The 20,510-nt window shown below is 42.3% G+C and overlaps 1 protein-coding gene across 1 annotated transcript in view; it reads right to left on the bottom strand.

The window, feature by feature from the left end:
• Positions 1-7,542: 7,542 nt before the first annotated feature.
• LOC308304659 (hexokinase-4-like) overlaps positions 7,543-20,510 on the bottom strand; it is a gene marked incomplete at both ends in the record, with an annotated part of 31,182 nt that continues 18,214 nt past the window's right edge. Inside the window, 8 exons of the mRNA XM_080749283.1 lie at positions 7,543-7,741; positions 9,828-10,061; positions 10,566-10,721; positions 11,611-11,794; positions 12,580-12,679; positions 14,006-14,101; positions 14,714-14,833; positions 15,185-15,333. Coding sequence (XP_080605409.1) covers positions 7,543-7,741; positions 9,828-10,061; positions 10,566-10,721; positions 11,611-11,794; positions 12,580-12,679; positions 14,006-14,101; positions 14,714-14,833; positions 15,185-15,333 — 1,238 coding nt within the window. The remainder of the gene's footprint in view (positions 7,742-9,827; positions 10,062-10,565; positions 10,722-11,610; positions 11,795-12,579; positions 12,680-14,005; positions 14,102-14,713; positions 14,834-15,184; positions 15,334-20,510) is intronic.

Below are 20,510 nucleotides of genomic sequence, written 5' to 3' on the forward strand. Positions count from 1 at the left end.
TTCCCCTTATTATTTCTCTCTCTCTCTCCCTCCCCTGTTCTCTCTCTCTCTCTCTCTCTCTCTCTCTCTCTCTCTCTCTCTCTCTCTCTCTCGCTCTCTCTCTCCCCCCCCCGTTTCGCTGTGTCTATGTCTCTCTCTCACTCTCTCTCCCCTGTTTCTCTCTTGCAATGCTCTCTCTCTCTCTCTCTCTCTCTCTCTCTCTCTCTCTCTCTCTCTCTCTCTCTCTCTCTCTCTCTCTCTCCTATCAAGTTACACAGCCGGGTACCTTCACTATACCACCGGCACACACAAAAAAAATAAAAACCCCAGTCAAGAAGAAAAGCCTTCTTCTTTTTTAGTGAAAATAGGACAGGATCTAGGTGTGGCCAAAAACTTTACCAAAAGAGTAGAGCAGCTAGAGCTACAACTTTATTGTTAAATAATGAAATGTTGTGTTTGTAAACAGCGAGGCCTTTATGACGAATAACAAATGATTGGAGACAACTGTAGTGAAATTGGTCTTGAAGTGACGCAGGCTGCGGGGTTGTGAAAAAGGTTTCTTTATTCTGATATTAGAATTGTTAAAGTGTGAACCCGGTGGCGTCACGCTCATACCACTATGAAAAATAAGACTTCCGGTTTCTGCTTCAAAATAAAAATACATTTTAACCATTAAACATAACATAGCCTACATACATACATACATACATACATACATACATACAAACATACATTCTGCTTTGACAATGTAGGCTAAATGTTTTCTCATGTCAATAAAGCCCTTTGAATTGAAAATTGAATTGAGAGAGAGAGAGAGAGAGAGAGAGAGAGAGAGAGAGAGAATTTTATTTTGATTGTATTATATTGATACATTGTGCAACTGTGTACACTTCTATGTTTTCTCATGCCAATAAAGCCCTTTGAATTGAATTGGGAAAAAGAAGGAAAAAAAAAAAAAGAATACAAATACACACACACACCACACACACACACACACACACACACACACTAGACAGACTAATGTGTGCTGCTAACAGCTACAATATTTCCTATTTTGGTAGCTGCTGTAGCTGTAGTCCTACGTCACCACCCGCCCAGAGTGATGCAACATCATTTTCTACATGCCATAAGCCCATAATAATTAATGTTTCATTTATTTCTCCATACTAGAAAGAAAAGGAAAGCTTTTATTTTAAAGGCGACATGGAGCCATGTCTGGCACTGCAGTGGCTCACTGTAGAGAATGTGACGCAGGAGTGTTATGTCCATTGACGCATGCGCGATGGTGAGGCTTGTACACGCGTGGCGATTATTTCAAGAGATCAAAATCTTGAGCAACGTAGACAAGCAGCCTTCATTCATATGTATTTAACCAGGGACCCCAATATGTTGTGCCAGTGACCCCCTCTTTAAAAAAAATAAGATGTTTTTTTGAAGATAGCTGATCTACAAGCTCATAATGGATCACATCTCTACACGTTGTGAACTTGTAGATCTGTTAAAGTGGTTTGATTTGATTGTGGATACTTTTAGTCAGAAATGTAAACAGCATGAGGTAGCTCAGACATTAATTAGGCTGAAAGGAGAACACAAAAAAAAGTCATATAAATATAGCACTCATGGGGGACTCAGTATAATGAGTGTTTCTTTTTTTTTTAGATGACATATAGCTCAACATTCATTATTAGGAGTATTGCTATTACAGTGTAACAACGACAACTGTCTATCTGTGGTCACCTCTACTCTTGCAACGTTGATTCATTTGTCACTTTGTTGAGAAATTGTTTCAGATCCTCCTGATGGGGCCTGGTGATACCACTGACTGACTGACTGACATACAGTATTACAAGACATAGGCCTAGCATGTGCATATAGGCTAAAGGAAACCTTAGCAGAGAGAGAGAGAGAGAGAGAGAAGATTTTAACATTTTGCACAAAACATCTCATTTAACATCAAGGTGCCCACTCTTCTTGTATCCATGTGAGTTAGTTAATTGGTAGAGTAGACAAATGTTCCATGATGTAAACCCCAGTGTTGATCATATAACCTGCAGTTACCAGCCACCACCAGGAGGAGGAGTAGATGCTGCTCTGTTTGATCCCATCCTGTTTGAGTTTGATCTCATGTGTGTTTGGAGAAATACAAGTCCCAGCATGCCTCACTACAGGATTTGCTTCAAAGCAAGGCATATTTTTGTTCTGTTTGCACTGGAGTTGTTATGTTATTATGGCCGGCTCAGGGACTATCACAAGTAAAACAGTTTTAACTAAAAAGGTGTGATTTTTTTTTTTAAATACAAAAACATCATACCAAAATGCAGTTTCCAACACACACACACACACACACACACACACACACACACACACACACACACACACACACACACACACACACACACACACACAAGAAACATTCGTCCACAAATATGCCTAAACCAAAGTAAAACAAAGATGCTCCTCTGGCCATGCAGTGTGTGGCCCATGTATTATGAAGAGAATGACGCATGCAGGTTTTGATTGATTGGTTGAATACTTTTCATAAGTCAGTTCACTAATCAAAGAAACACCATTATGAAAGGTTAAGGGTTTTATTGAAAGTAATGGATTAGTGGGACGTGGTCTCTGACCCAGCCAGGAGTCTTTGGCGAGGAGGTCGTTTGCATTGGCGGCATGGCTTCCTGGACGGCGCCCCCAGCAGGAACCTGAGAAGTGGGAGCGAGAGAGAGAAGAAGATAGAGAGAGAGAGAGAGTATGGGAGAGAGAGTGATAGTGTGGTGGGAAAAGACCAAATGGAGGTGAATGGGGTGGTGGAGGGATGCGATTGACAGGTACATAGGCCTACTGTATGTGCAAGAAAGCGAAAAGCATAGAGCAGGGGTTCTCAAACCTTTTAGGCTGTGACCCCCAAAATAAACATATATGAACTTGGGGACCCCCACCCTGACAAGCACTTGGAATGTTGTAGGTATTACATTTAATGTGACTCGGTTCCACAGATAAATATTATGAAAATAGTAGATCTACATGCTCTCAACGCTGAGGCATTGTGAGCATGTACCGGTAGATCGGCTATTTTCACAATGTTCGCCTCTTGCTTACTTAATATTTGACAGTTTAGCCAGTTTGGTATTAAAACGGTCTTGAAAGTCCTTAAATGGGACTTTATAAATGTGCAGATAGCCTACCCTGTATACACTTATACGGTATGTTGGTTTGTTTACCGTTGAGTGAGAACAATAAATTACATTAAGCTAATCATCTGGGGAGCCGACAAAATAATTTGGGGACCCCACTTGGGGTCCCGACCCCAAGTTTGAGAACCACTGGCAAAGAGGCTTCTAGGTGGTTTTGTCACAGTGTAAATAGTGCCAAGTACTGTAGATTGGTGTGTGTATAGGGTGGAGTAAAGGTATGTTTCTCCGACCTCTTGAATATCTGTTGTTCCAACTCTATAAATATAAACACATACATGGTAACATTAAAAGCTAAAAGGATAACACAAAAAAGTCCTGGGGACGTATTTCCATTGTGGTCCTCTGTAGCCTATTAAATTCATCAACATACAAAAGTAACAATAATAGGCTACATGTCATCAACAAATACAAACACTATATGTAGGCTACAAAAGAGATGGGAAACCTCCGTTTATACCTCCCTTGTGGTCCCCTGATGGATGTTTTTTTTTCCAGGCCAATTTAGTAAGACAGTTTGAGGGTAATGAGGGCACTGGGGGCTGTCACAGTTGCGAATCCAAGTATTTATTTTCTTCTCCATATAAAATGATCTGAAAATCACCTGCATTTGGTGGTGGTGATGGTATTCTAACTACAAGATTGAAAAGTTCACTTCAAAGATACACAGAAATACAAGAGATTATCAAAGACAAAGAACAATAACTGTGGTGAATAATACAACAGTATGAGCAACCCAAGGATCTACAACTTTCTCCCTCTCATCTTTCCTACCATCTGTCTGTCCTTAGACTGTCTCCATCAGCTTTCCTAGTATCTGTCTCTCCTGCACTGTCTCCCTCTCAGCTCTCCTAGAACTGTCTGTCTTTTATGCTGCGTCCCTCTCAGCTTACCATCTCTTTCTCTCAGCTGTCTGTCTCTCCACTGTCTCCCTCTCAGCTTCCCTGTCTGTCTGTCCTTCGCTGTCTCCCTCCCAACTCCCCAACTGTCTGTCTCTCCTACACATGTCTCATTCTCAACTTTCCTACTGTCTCTCTCCTACACTCTCTCTCAGCTCTTTCTCTGCCTCAAAATAAAAACTGCAAATGCAGTAGTTTATCCTCTTCCCTTTAAAATAATAAACAGGGAGGTTGAGTTGACATTTCCCTTCCTTCCGTTCATAACGTCTATAGTTAACATGGCGGTTTGCATTTCACATTTTATAATAACAATGGGGATGGCGGGAACAGGGAAGTGGGAATTCAGACAGGCTAAATTATAGTTCTCCCGGTAAAACCTTGGCTAAACCTTAAAAATATAAAGTTAACACGAGATGTATGTTGTGTTGTTATTAGACCGGAGACTGCCTGGCGGCTCAATTGGTATTTTTCCTTAAGTCTACCTAATCCTCCATATATATAATTAACAAGGAGGATTAATACTTTATTGTGGCAGGCAGACATGTAAATAAAGTCTACGCAGTGGAGGAAGAATACTCAGATTTTCTTTGCTTAAGTAAAAGTCACACAAGTAGCCTAAAAAACTATTCAGCATTTTAAGTACAAATAAAAATACAAAAGTACAAAGTACCAAACTCTTTCACAAATTGTCAAAACGTTTAAAAAAAAACTGTGAGATCTACAAGCTCACAATGCATATAATTAAGTATAAAATAGGTTTAAAGTTGTTAATGTAGCAAGTAAAGTAAAAGTACCTGCACATTTTACATAACAGTACTTGAGTAAATGTACTTTGATACCCTATACCTCTACTGTTTATTAGATATTTGGTAATGTAATAGTTCGGCCTGGGATCAAATCCCGACAGAGCTCCTATGTGTGCTATTATTTTGTGCATTAATGGACATATACCAGTATGTTAATATTGTATTTGTTATTAAATTGGTTCTGAAAGTGGGGTCCTTAAGGGGGTTCTAGGTGGTCCCAGGCAAAATTTGCATCACAATCATTTAACCACCATATCCATTTATACGCAAAATTCTACAAGCTCACAGCTCCTTTTTGGAGCGGTGCAAACCGCTTCCCACATTTTACTTAGTGTGTATGTCCCTTTGTATTCATGTATACAGGTATGTACTGTATGAGTGCATCTCTCCACTCCGACATGTCTCCTTTCCGACATGTCTCCATTCCGACACTAACCCTATCTCTAACCCTAACCCTAAACCTTAGGCCCATGGGAGTGTCGCCACTCCGACAATAAGAAGTCAATTTCGGAGTGGCGACATGTCGGAATGGAGAGAGCCTCCCCAAAACAAAGCGTCGCTTTGTTTTGGTTCCAAACTCCCAAAAGTGATGGGATCCCAGGCTAGCTGTTGAGCAGCCTAGACAGACAGACACATGCACGCACGCACGCACGCACGCACGCACGCACGCACGCACACACACACACACACACACTCACACTTTTTATCCTACCAATGTATTTATTTTGGCCGCAGACCCCCATCTATAAATATTTTGTGCCAATCCATACGAGATTTGTGTTAAAATGATTCAGAAATATTCCTTATAGGGCCCCCCTAGATCTTCTCAAGGACCCTGCTTGGAGAACCACTGTCATCAACAAGCCTCTTTTTGGTGTTCAAATTCTACCAGAACCTTCGGGCCTGTGTGTGTGTCCCTCTCAGCTTTCCTACCGCCTGTCTCAATAATAATAAAGACCACTTTTGCAGAAATAATACATTTTAATTGTATATGAAAAAAGACAGTCATTTAATTGCAATATTCACGCAGTTAATATGTGTGGGCATGGCTCGGTTCTGGGTTCTGCAGAGCAGCAACAACAAGGGTTGTAACAGTACGTGTATTCGTATACGAATTGTATATGAACTATGTACGTTAATAAAGTATTCAATCAATCAAACCTGGCCTTAAGGTGGACTTGCAGTTATCATTTAGTGACAATCTCAACCGCTCTCCCAAGTTCAGTAAAGAAAAATCAAGGACATTTCTCTGGAATTGCAACTTTTTTCAGAAAAATGTATGAAACGTGATATCTCTCTGAATCGAATTGAACCCAAATCGGGAGTTTTATGAACCGTTACACACCTATATCGGTGAAATAGTGACATCGATCGGACAAAGACCCCCTCTGGTCACCGCAGAACAACAGAGCAGCAACAACAGTGACGCCAGACAAAGACTCCCCGCCGGGGTGCCACAGAACAGAGCAGCAGGAACAATGCCATGAAGACAATGACATTGATAAGATCAGACGAGCATAAAAAGGAGGAGCAGGAGGGGTGGAGGTGGCTTTAGCCAGAGCATGTCACTCATGGCTAGATTGGCTACACAGGCCATCATTCACAACACAGGCCACAATGCCACTCTCACTTTGACTGAGAATATACTGTATGTCGTTGCTGTTAGAAACCTGTTATCGTCATATTTTTATGATTTATGATTTATGATCATACTACAGTGTCACATAAAAGCCTCAAAAGTAGAAGATCTGCGAGGTCGAAACTCAACGCGAAGTGACACGTTTTGAGCTTGTAGATCCGATCTGCTACTTTTGCTGTTTTTGAATTTGAATCCTGAAAAGTAACAGTTTTGGACATATCCACAGAGACGCCTATATATTTGTTATCTTTTTAATATTTTATGGTGAATGAAGAATACAAAAATTAAGAGAATAGAATTGTAAAATACAAATACATACAGAAGGTCTCCTTGAACCACTGCTCTAAATGTGATAGAATTGCATACTGTACATATCTTTCATTGAGATGTTATCTAAAGCAGTAGTTTTCTAAAAATGTGTGCACAAGGCACATCAAAGGGAAAGTCAAAATCCCAATTTCTGTGTTCATATTAAAAATACAAATATGATTGCAACAGGCCTTTGGGAAATTAGTGCACACAGATTTCTATAGTAAATAAAAAGATAATTCACACATTTTACATAATTGTAAATATTGCAATAATAATGTGTTGTAGTTACAGAATCTCAACATACAAAACCTCACAGTCTGAATTCATTTTGACAAAATTAGTTCATTAGTTCACTCCATGTATGGAGATAACTGACGCCAGTGTCCGTATGAGCACGGAACTCCATATATGGAGATCACGTCATGGACAGAACAGCCCATACAAGGAGATTTCTTTCAATTTGAGTATGTAAACACTGGGGCGGAAAGCCCTGAATATTTAGATTAGACAGAGTAATTCTTTACTATAGTAAAGAGTAAAGAAGGGGTAGGACCAGATACGTTTCTTCTTCTTCACTTTACTTTACTCATTATGTTGTAATAATGCCGGCAATCTTACGATTCTCTTTATTTCATGTAGTTTTTCTCTTATTCACTTTAAAACGTTGGAAATAAATAAATGAACTGAACCGAAGCCCACCCCAACAAAACTCAGTCTCATGAATCTTCATCGTCGTCCTCCTCCTGGTCGTCCTCTCCCTCGCTGTCCTCTAGCAGGCGGGACATGAGGCCCAGGCGCTGGGCCACGGCCGCCACCATGGCGGCACCCTTCCCACTGCCGTCCTCCGACACCATGAAGTTGACGTCGCAGCGGGGCGCCAGCACTCGCACCGCCGACTTCAGCCGGTCACTGAAACTGGAGGGGAGGGAGGGGACAAAGGCAATTATTTTTTACTATTATGTACCTGCACACAAGATGATCACAATAAAGAGCCTTCAACCTTGACTACGTTGTTGTCAGGCAGAAACCTCTTATCTACTATATTTTCCCCGTAAATTAACTCCCTACTTGATCATACTACAGCGTCACAAAAAGGCATCAAAAGTTGCAGGTCCACAAGAATGTAGTCTACAACAATCATGTTAACATGAAACACTAAAGCACTGGTTCTACTGGGGATTGAACCCAGGACCTTCTGCGTGTAAAGCAGACGTGATAACCACTACACTATAGAACCTGTGAAGTAACAGGGTTGTCATTTCTCTGTCACCATGCAGATGTGATAACTACTACACACTACACCATAGAAACTACTTGATTTTGTCTTACAGAGTACACATTCATCATGTCATCAATGTGTACTCTGCAAGCCAAACCCCACAACCAATCCTCCAGTTCCAGGCAACACAGAACACAACAACTCCAAGGTATATTACATATACCAGCATGTATATTATACATGCTGGGGTGGCAACAACAGAGTTTAACCTAAACAGACTGGTGAAGAAAGCTGGCTCTGTCGTTGGGTCCTCTCTGCAGGGGGTGGAGGAAGTAACCAGGGTGCGCACAGCGAGGAAGCTAGATTCCATCTTGGAGAACTCCTCCCACCCCCTCCATCTAGAGATCACCAGTTACTGGAGTAAGAGAGGAAACGACCGCTTTACCTACCCAGGACGGAGATGTGAGAGATTAGGAAAATCTTTTAACACATAACGGACACTTGAAAAGGTCTCCCTTCCTAACTTAGACTGACGGAACCATTGCTGTATTGACTTTGACCTCTAAGGAACTATTGCTGTATTGACTTTGACCTCTAAGGACCGTCCAGGAAGAGTGCTCATGTGCGTCTTGCGGTGACACGCTTCCTAGTTTCTTCTTTTTTCGCACTGATTTTTGACATTGCACTATTAGGTTGTGTTGGTAGTTTCTGAGTATTTTTGCTTTATTTAACAATGACAGTGAGATACTTGTTTGCACTAACTAGCATTGACTGCTATGGTCTCTTTTGCAAGACACTTTATGTATATATACTTATATATTATTCGCCCCCTCTATTGATGCACCTTCTCTTTATTGGTACTGTACTGCTCTTGTCTTTGTTTTTGTTTTTTTCCCCTCTTATCTATCTTTTCTTACGTCTCTGTAACTTTGTAAATAACTGTATACTGCTGTGCTTCTACTGGACAACTGAATTTCCCCCTTGGGATAATAAAGGTATCTATCTATCTATCTATCTATCTATCTATCTATCTATCTATCTATCTATATTAATGACAGTTCACTCTTGAAAATTAGTGGTATTCCCCTTTAAGTAAGGGGAGTACTTTTCCCACCACTGGTAGACAGAATGGACCAGCAACTGTGGGCTTGATGCCAGACAGAGCAGAGCAGTTCAGGGACAGCTGGCCAAGGGCAGTAGGCTATGCAGCAGTTACTGTACTTCCCCTCAGGCTAGCAGGCTTTTGAATGACGAGATCAAGGGCAGTGCGCTGCGGAAAAGCTAATCACTCCCCCCGGAAATCAGGTTATGAATCACTGTCACTGTAGGCCTGTTACCTGTCTGTCTGCCTACCATACGCATGCATGCATGCATGCATGCACGTGCACACAGAAACACAGAGAGATAAATGAATACCCTACGAATTAATCTTGTGCAAAAGTAGAAAAGCGTTGAGATGTAAAAGCTCTAAACGGTTCAAAAGTAGCAGATCTACAAGTTCAAAACGGGCTTGTGGATCTGCTATTTTTGAGATGCTTTTGTGTGACGCTGTAGATTGTGTAGAATGATCAAGTAGGCATTCATTTATGAAAACAATATACCAAGTTTAAATATGGATAAAGGCCTGCCTGACAGCTACGATATTAAGACATACAGGATGTGAGAGAGAGAGAGAGAGAGAGAGAGAGAGAGAGAGAGAGAGAGAGAGAGAGACAGAGACAGAGAGAGACAGAGAGAGAGAGAGAGAGAGAGAGAGAGAAGGGTTGAGTGACTGCTACTGACTTTGGGTGTTTCCTGAAGACGGTTCCGTCCACGCCCACCACCGTCCTCAGGTGGTCCACAGCGCGGTTCTTGCGGATGCGCTCGGCCACGGTGGCGAGGGCCGAGGCGCAGAGGTAGGCGGAGCGCGTGGAGACGGTGTCGCAGACCAGCCGGACCAGGCGACAGTCCACGGGACCCGCCTTCAGACCCAACGACGTGAGCACCTCCCTGGCACTCTCCAATCCCCCCTCCTCCCTGAGAGAGAGAGAGAGAGACATCAGAGACATACTTCCCACAGAAAACAATCACCCAAGGAGAGTCTGAAAACATAACTAATGACAAAAAACTCCCATATCTTTTGGGTGAAGGTATTGCATGCTACAAACATAGATAGAGACACACTTGGTTAAGCACTGGAGCGCTGAGGCACTGCTCAAATTTTTCTTTTACCATAAAACACCCATTAATCTTGTGAGGATAGTAATACATGCACGCACGCACGCACGCACGCACGCACGCACGCACGCACGCACGCACACACACACACACACACACACACACACACACACACACACACACACACACACACACACAGTCACACACACACACACACACACACACACACACACACACACACACACACACACTGAATAATGGACGTGATTCAGTGCATATCTTGTCCTTCTGTATGGATGTAAGTGAATGAGTGAATGAATGAATGAGTGAATGAGTGAATGAGTGAATGAGTGAATGACTCACTCCTCTATGTCCGAGATAAACTTGGTTTGGAATTCACCCTGCGTCCTCAGTGGCTCTGACACCTGTCCGTCAAACAGAAGCCCCTCCTCTCCGAGCTTCACCAGAACCAATCGGACGACCTCTCCCAGATACATCCCACTGATCATCTTTTCAAACCTAGAGAAAGACAGACAGACAAAAAGACAGACATTACAGACACAGACATCATTTTTTATTATTATTATTATCATTATTATTTAGATTTGTCTGCAACACCACACACACACACACACACACACACACACACACACACACACACACACACACACACACACACACACACACACACACACACACACACACACACACACACACACACACACACATACACACACACACACACACACACAAACTGGTCCAACCAGTCAAGCTGCACCTATTTGGCACCAATATTTTATTACCATAAGTTGTAAAGTTTGTGTGACCCTGTTTTTGCCTCCAGCATGTCCCTTAAGGGTGGCTATGGTGCTATAAAGACAAGCTTTCTAAAAGAACGTTTACACCTATACGTTGGGTGACCAGACATCCCGGTTTGGCCAGGACTGTCCCGATTTCAAACTGTATGTCCAGAGTCCCGACAAATACCTATAAAACAGTAATATGTCCCAGTTTTCAACATTCACAAAAAAATATCCCATTTGTTCGAACAAACATAATAGTTGTTTTCAGTGGTTGCATTATCATGCTGTTCATGTAAACATGCTCACGTAACCAATCTGAAAACATGAACAAATGCATTGCGTATCTGAGTTCAATGCTGAGGCTGATTTTGTCGTATGCAACACTTAATCTTGTGTACAACAACAACCCTAACCCTAACACTTATGTTCATGTACTCAAACACGTGCACGAATGGGTGTGCGCGTACACGACAAACGTGCGCATTGATTTAGGGGGCCCTGTTTGAGGGGCTTAATATGGTCACCCTACCTATACGGATGAACCTGTGTACTTTTGAAACAGAGGAGGATCATTTTAGAAGAAGACAACAGTATACAGTACGTACGTGTGGACACCGGGGTTCAGGGAGTCCTTGTCCACGGTGACGTCATACTCCGTCTGGATGTCCTCGAGGCAGCCGTTGTCCCCGAAGCCCCCCCACTCTGTGTTGATGCACATCCTCCCGTCGTCCCCCTCCACGCGCTTCACGTTCCTCATCTCCTCCATGTAGCAAGCATTGGTCCCTGTACCTGAGAGAGAGACACCAAGAGAGCATGAGAGAGAGAGAGAGAGAGAGAGAGAGAGAGAGAGAGGCAAAGTGCCAAATGTTACTATTAAGAAATCATTTAAATAAAATAGAATGATTGTGTTATGCATAGTATGCACAGTACTAATGCATAGTAATGAGTTCTACCTGTTTGTCATTCAATGTTATATGAGTTAAAGAAAGGATCTCAAATGAAACAAGCCATAGGCTATTTTGGGTGTATCCTTTTAGTTGGCCGTGCACCAGTGAACTGTAGTGTAATGAAACAGTATCTTTTCCTACGGAAACCTCAAATAAAGTCTTCAATCAATCAATGCAGGTTCTACTGGGGATTGAACCCAGGACCTTCTGCGTGTAAAGCAGATGTGATAACCACTACACTATAGAACCTATTAAGTGACTAAATTGCCATTTCTCGGTCACCATGGGGCTGCACTGCACAGGTAATTAATTAAGGATCTTTTGATTTTCAGACAGAGAAACAACAATCGGGAAGTTACTGCACTCAATCAATCAATCAATCAATCAATCAATCAATCAATGCCTTCTTCTCTAAAGGTGCACTATGTAACTTTCCTCTTCTATGCCAGATTTGAACCTGGTTTCCTGTGCAAGTGCGGGCATTTTTGCCATTGAGCTTATAGAGCCCTGTTTGCTGTTCGGGTCCGATCCTGTGTTTAGTTGACATGTTTATGCTGTTATTCTAGTAACAGTACATGGCATAGTTTCATAAGGGTTAGTTGTGGTACAGTATGTAATATATCTTACCAATGATCATTCCTATCTCACAGCTCTGGTCTCTGTAGCCACAGCTCATCATGGTCCCCACAGTGTCGTTCACCATGGCAATGTTACCGATGTCATAGTCCTGAGAGAGAGAGAGACGGAGACGTTCAGAGAGAGACTTGGACTTTTGCTTTCCTCATGGACCTAACTGTGGATTATACCAGTGGTTCTCAACCTGTGGGTATTTGGGGGGGTCCCCAGATGATTAATTAACTTAATGTGCAACATTGTTTTTCTCACTCAACAGAAAACAAACCAACATAAAGTTTAAGTGTATAGAGGGTCTCTGCACTTTTCTAAAGTGACAGTTTAAGGACTTTTTAATAACTCTGAAATGACAAATTAAACATTAACCAAATTGTCAAATATTAGAATTGTGAAAATAGACGATCTACATGCTCACAAAGCCTCGTGTTGCGAGGCATTGTGAGCATGTAGATGTAGCATGTAGCTATTTTCACAATAGAACCATGTTACACAAAATGTCATGTCTCAACTCTTAGTGCTTGTCAGGGTGGGGGTCCCCAGTTAAAATATGATTATTTTGGGGGTCGCGGCCTGAAAAGGTTGAGAACCACAGTATTATACCAATAACGCAACCTTTTGTAGACAATGTGGTTGACTTTCCGATATCGTGTGTACAACGCACTGATACTGTTCTTGCACTGATGTCAATAGCATGGGCAGTATACCAGCTACTCTGCTCCTTATTTCTAAACCTCATTTAAAAAATAATGTTTCTGGTGGATATGTGATCATGTAGATACCTTGTTGTCTCTTTTTGAGCCCTTAACCCCTCTCCCCACCCCTTTTTTATTTTTTTCGTCATCCTGGAAATAATAGAAACGATAGAGCGTGCACAAAACAAATCTCACTCACTGTTTTACACCTGTAAACAGGTTTACAGTCTGCCAATATTTTATATAATAGTAAACTATCTATATATTTTCTATTTTTCTACTGTAGTACCTCCGCGTACCCCTAGGTGTCCTTGTAACCCCATTTGAGAAACACTGCTCTCACACCACAATGCTATACAGTACATGTTCAGTGATATATTATCATATACTATGATATCTAATATGACTAGTATTAGCATTTGATTGATTCACTGATGCACATTGAGCTAATCATCTGCTAATCAATCTTTGTTAGTAGTTACTGCACTCTAGCTTTGTAGGGCAGTATGGACATTCTGTCCAAAACGCTCCTCGACACAAAAAGCATTCTCTTGACACGGCACCCGCATGGACCCTGTTACAACTAGTTAATGTTTATAATTGGTCCAGCTGTTATCCAGCCAGCTCTTCATGGTGGACTTGGAGTTGATCGTTGCAGGTAACCCTTTTCATTCCACATAACTCACTCCGTCAGTTGGAATAACTCGAGTTGAGCCTAATACACTCACTCCTCTCCTGAGGATGGCCTCCCGGAGCAGTCTGACCACGTCCTCTCCCTCGACGCCCGAACAGTTAAAACCTTTGGTCCAGCGAATCAGGATGCTCTGTGGAGTGGAGACAGGCAATAATTATGAGTTCATAAAAGATGTTGTAACATCGTCATTGTTACCTGCTACCTGAGAGCAACGATATATGATAGGATATCGTTGTTGTCGGGTGGAAACCTTGTATCTCCAAGTTTCAAATTTGTCCGTTCTTAAGCCCTGCTTCATCGTACAAGGCCGTCGCACAAAAGTAGTGAAAATAGCAGATCTACAAGCACACAATGCCTCGCGATGCGAGGCGTTGTGTGCTTGTAGATCGGCTGTTTTCACTAGTTTAAATCATTTTAAAAGTGATAAATGCAAAACAAGCGGTTTTGGACATACAAGGTTTTCACCCGACAACGACGATATGATTTGTGTTTCTGTATATCGTCTCTGTCGGGTGGAAAACTCATATATGTGCAAATTATTATTCAAATTCAATAATAGCCAAAGTAGCAGATCTACAAGCTCAAAATGTGTCGCTTCGTGCCGTGTTTCGAGCATGCAAATATGGACTTCAAATAAGGAGATAAGAGGTTTCTGCCCGACAGCAACGATATGTTCGTTTGAGCATGTGTGAGTGTAAGTGTGGGGGTGAGGGTGAGTGTGTGTGGAGAGAGAGAGAGAGACCTTGTCGATGTCTTTCTGTTCACAGGGGAACGAGAAGGTGAATCCAAGAGGAAGAGTTTGTGCCTTCAGTTCCAGGGATTCCAGAAACTCTGCCAGACAAGCTGCTATGTGATCAAACAACTGTATACATGCACGCACATACGCATGAACACATGCAGACACACGCGCACGCACGCGCGCACGCACACACACACACACACACACACACACACACACACACACACACACACACACACACACACACAGATAGAGATACGATTAGATTGTGTACACTGTACTAGACACATTCATGTGAATTTGATAAGTCTTAAGTCTATAAACAATTTCTCTCTCTCTCTCTCTCTCTCTCGCTCGCTCGCTCGCTCGCTCGCACGCACGCACGCACGCACGCACGCACGCACACACGCACGCACACACACACACACACACACACACACACACACACACACACACACACACACACACACACACCTGTTCTCCGGAGCCCAGCATGATTTCCTGTGGGATGGCACATATCTTGCTGTCCATCTTCAACACTCTCTGAAGGTCCTCCACCACGCGCACGTGAAGAACCCTGAAGTTAGTTCCACCCAGGTCCAACGCCAGGAAGTCTCCTTTCTCTGGAAGCACAATCAATCAATCAATCAATCAATCAATCAATCAATCAATCAATCAATCAATGTTGATAAATAACAGGTTATGGCCCCAATGGAGGTGTTCGACACACATTCAGGTTGAGGAGGCCATGGGGCAGATTGAAGACCAGATGGAATTCATTCTCCCCAAAACATGTACCTTGTTACGTAATGCAGTGAAAAACTCATCATGTACATGTAGCCTGACACTCAGCCTGAATTGACATTTCGTTGAATCGCCAAAACAAAAAATTTAAAGGGGTGTGGCTAGCGATTCAGGGTCTGGAACTAGGCTACATGTACATGTGGAATACGAGGAAAAAAATGAGAGTCCACATGTGAGTCAAACGTTTTAAGTTTAATATTTCGTTAAAAAGGGGTATGAAATGTGAACAAGTCAGTAATCAGTCATGTCTGCAGTGTGTGGATGTGTTAGTGTTGTATAAAACAGTGCGACACAAAACAGAAGAAAACGGTTAGGCCCCCAATCATGCCAGACCTGCCTCAGGAGAGGAAAGAGGTTGCAATGAGAGGTCCTTCCTTAAAAAGACTCCCTCTTTCTGTGGTGTTTCACCCAGGTGGGTGTTGTTGTTATAGGCCTAAACCCAAACCTAACCCTAACCCTTAAAGGAGTAGTTCACCCCCAAAATGACTTTTTTTCTATTGATTAGTCACGCCATGGAGAGTAGAGTTCAATAATATTTTTTGGTTTTTGTCACATTCCTAAGACAAAAATGTGATAACAATAAATGTACCCCCATTGATTCCGGATGGTGACCGGTTTCGAAACGGGTCACCATCCGGAATCAATGGGGGTAGATTTACTCAAATCAAATTTTTGTCTTAGGAATGCGACAAAAACCAAAAAATATTATTGAACTCTACTCTCCATGGCGTGACTAATCAATAGAAAAAAAGTCATTTTGGGGGTGAACTACTCCTTTAACCTCACAGAAACGATGCCTAAACCTAACCTTATCCCTAACCTCACAAATCTAACCTTGACCCTAAGCCTGACCTCACAAACACTATGCCCAGGCTAAACCTAACCTTAAAACCATACACACCTCCCAAAACCATGAAATCAGTTGTTCCGAGTTGGCCTGACGGCACGGCCTGCAGATAAATCTCTCTATTTCTACGTGTCATCATTTCGATTAAGGGTTAGGGTTTGGGTTAGGCATAGTGCGTAACATTTAGCAGGTGAGCATTCACCAGCGTCGGTAGGTTAGCATTTCACCAGGTTAACATTCACTTGCGTCAAACAAATGGAACATCGAACAAATGTTATGTCGAAATATCGACACGCTACCACGGCCTGTGCCACTCTGCCAATCACTGAAGGCTGGCGGCTAGCCCACAGTGAGGTGGTTTTGTTTAACAAACTTATGACATCAGACAAGGCAGAAATACTCAAATAAACAATACATGGTTCCACTGGGGGTCGAACCCAGGACCTTCTGCGTGTAAAGCAGATGTGATAACCACTACACCATAGAACCTGTTAATTGGGTGAGGGAACCGGTTCACACAGATTCTATGGTGTAGTTCAGTGTTTCTCAAACATTTTCATGTCAAGGACCTCCAAATTCCTGAATATTTGGCCACAGACCGTGGGTTGAAAAAGACTTATGTGCCAGGGAACCCCATAAGTGAACAGCATTTGGTTTTTACATTCGATTTATTAGTGCAGAATTCTAACTTATTATCTGAATGGTCATTCTTAATACATTCTCTCATTTTGTTATAACTTCTAGCTGGTGCATTAATTGAGAAATTAAACCGTTTCGCATTACTGGGGATCCCCTGGAAGCCCCTCAAGGACCCATAGGGTTCCCCGGACTCACTTTCAGAAACAATGGTGTATTGTACCATGAAGAATGACAAACAACAGGTTCTATAGCGTAGTGGTTATCATGTCCGCGTTACACGCAGATAACCAGTGCTTTAGGGTTTCATGGGAACATGATGGGTTTCAGATTTGTAGTCCCTATTTCTCTGTCTGAAAGTTAAAAGATCCTTAATTAATGTTGTTGGTGATTGTCTTGTACATCCATGCATCTGTCCTTTATTAACTACATACTGTACAAGTAGCTATTGTTTTCACCGATACAGTACATAATGTGTGTGTCGTTGCGGGACCCATAAAATAATTCTGGGACCCATTTGAATGACCACCTGTGCGTCCGAGGACCGATTACATTGAAAACCTAGCAACATCACCGGGTTCTATGGTGTAGTGGTTATCACGTCTGCTTTACACGCAGAAGGTCCTGGGTTCAACCCCCAGTGGAACCTAATAATAACACAATGTTTTAGCCCGGCACATCTTGAGTGGTGAGCTTCCCTTCCCTCAGGGGAATACTCAGGGCTGCCAGAGACTGGAGAGAGAGAGAGAGAGAGCTCTCCAAACGTGGAGTATTCACGCCGCCGTGGTGGAGACACAAACACACTCGTTCCGCGAGTAAACGCCAGGCGATATTTCACAAAGATGACCACAATCCAGCTCTTGCTTCCCGCGAGCGCATGTACGAAAGAGCCCGTGCACGATCATTTCATGGGTTTCTACATTTGGGTCTCCAAAATCAGTGTGATGGGACCTTTTTCTTGTATTTCCATTAACCACTTGTCTTGAACCCTAATATCCCCATATTCTGAGGAGGGCTTTAGAAGAGATAGACTAGACTAGGGAAGAATCCAAGTAGCCCAGTGGTTCTCAACCTGTGGGTCGGGATCCCCAGGGGGGGTTCCCAAATTATTTTGTGGGGGTCGCCAGATGATTAACTTAATGTGCAACATTATTTTCTCACTCAACAGTAAAAAACAAACTAAGTTTAAGTGTATATAGAGGGTATCTGCACATTTCTTTTTTTTTTATATATATATATATTTGTTTATTGGGTTTTTCTTTTTTTTGCACAACAACAACAATACATCATGGCATATTTCATAAAACGTGCCATGTGGAGGGAAGGGGAAACAAAACAAACAGAAAAGGAAACAAGGTAACAAAAACAATGCAAAAACAAAAACAAAAAACACTTACATGCACACACCCATACACACAGTGCCATTTTGGTCACACCATAGCTCCACCATTTGACGTCAAGTGTAGAATCTCAATAATTCTGTAGCCAGAAAGGGGGGGGGGGGGGGGGTCGTCTTATTCAGGAATGACTGGGAAAGTTATTCTATTTATATATTCCAGGAAAGCGTCCCAAGTGTCATGGAATGTCCTGACAGAGCCTCTAATTGTGTAACGGATTTTTTCTAACTGTAAGTTATTGACTATGTCTCTTATCCACTGTGTGTGGGAGGGCGGAGTTGACGATTTCCATCTCATAAGTATTAGACGTCTTGCCAGTAATGTTACGAAGGCTATGAGATCCGGAGGAATTCTAAATAGGGGGAGTTTGGAAATGCCGAACAAAGCGGTAATTGCGTTCGGCTCAATAAGTGTCCCGGTTAATTCTGAGAGAGTGACAAAAATCTCGGTCCAGAATGTGCGTAGAGATGTGCATGACCATAACATGTGTGCATGTGTAACAGGCGTTTGATGTTGATCACAGTTTGGATCAACATCATATATTCAGTTAAAATATGATTATTTTGGGGGTCACAGCCTGAAAAAGGTTGAGAACCACTGAAGTAGCCTACTGAGAGTTATAAATGTTTGATAAATACAATGATCACAGTGCTGTCAACCAAGTCTATGGAGCTATCTATGACATCTATTAAGATTTCATTTGCAACACAATTTTGAAAACGTCTTATTGCCTGCAGTGCCTGCCTGCGGTGCCTGGCAAACAGCCAGTAGCCACAAATCACAATATAAAAATAGAAATGATTGTCCAGGATATGACTGACCGCTCATAGTCGAAAGAATGACTCATCGAAAGAGCGAGATTTTCCCACACTCTACATATATTTCACAATGCCATGTTGATATCTCAACTGTTTCTCTCTTTCTTTCGTTCCATCTTTCTTGAAACTGCAGTGATTGAGCTTGAATGACTAATAATGAGATAAATAGCCCTCAAAAACATTCCATTACTGAGCGGGAAACAAAATACGTCTGATACCAATTCAGGCATTTAGCAGAATTTTCTTATCGACAGTGACTCATGCTAAGTGACAGAGAAATGATAGTGATGTTAAGACTCTCATTTAGCCAGAGTCAGACTCCAGACTCTAGCCTCATACTCTCGATTGATTAACATTTCCCAGTCAACCACGTTTCAGTATCTCATACTGTACATTTCTGATCATCAGTGTATTTTTAACAGTGTTTTGTAGCTATACTAAGCAGGGTTCGATAAAATATTAAGACTCAGCGGTGGACTGGGCATCTGGCATACCGGGCATATGCCTCGTGGGTTAACTATATAAGTCAAGTGGGCCTGTGAAAAAACCTTTTCCACTAAAGTACCATGCATAGTAGTACATAAGAACCGCAGGAATACATAAGCAACGGAAGGGTGAGACAAATTCCGTCCGGTTGATCCGGTCTGTCTCCCAAGCCTCCGTACTCCGGATGATTTAGATCCGTATACGGACGCTTACGGACAGCACCCAACTGGACGGACTGAACGTACAAGATGTATATCCGTAGCAAGAAGTACCCACGGCCACCGTTATAAAACATAGGCGCAGTAGTGATGAAAATTACTTTAACTCTGTTCTAACAGCGGTTCTCAAACTGTGTGTCCCAATAATAAATATATTTTATCAAGAAACGGAAAAAAGGTCGTTACACAACCACTTGAAGAGGACGCCTCGATTCCTCACTCATCACGCATCAACAGTCATCAGCTGAGCACAGACAGCGAGGCACACAAGTCACAAGAAGAGATGATGATGCAGCTCATTTATTACTTGGGAATTATGTTCAATATATGACCGGGTGTGTGCGTGTGTTTTGTTATAATCAGCCTACTCCGGGTCCGCATCCATGTGGTTAAATTTGTACCCTCGCAGAGTTGCATTTACCGCGATAATGTTGCCGACAGACAGCAGATCCAGTCCAGACTGTTACTACGTATTTATACTGTACCAAACATCACGGCGGGTCAAAAATCTGTGGTTCTACATATTTTGGCTAAATGCTTCGGTTTTTACACGTGTGAGAACCACCTTCATGTGGCGCGCGGACGCAAACGGGA

The sequence above is a fragment of the Nannobrachium achirus genome, assembly GCF_963921795.1.
Source record: "Nannobrachium achirus genome assembly, chromosome: 19".
Classification (NCBI taxonomy): Eukaryota; Metazoa; Chordata; class Actinopteri; order Myctophiformes; family Myctophidae; genus Nannobrachium; species Nannobrachium achirus.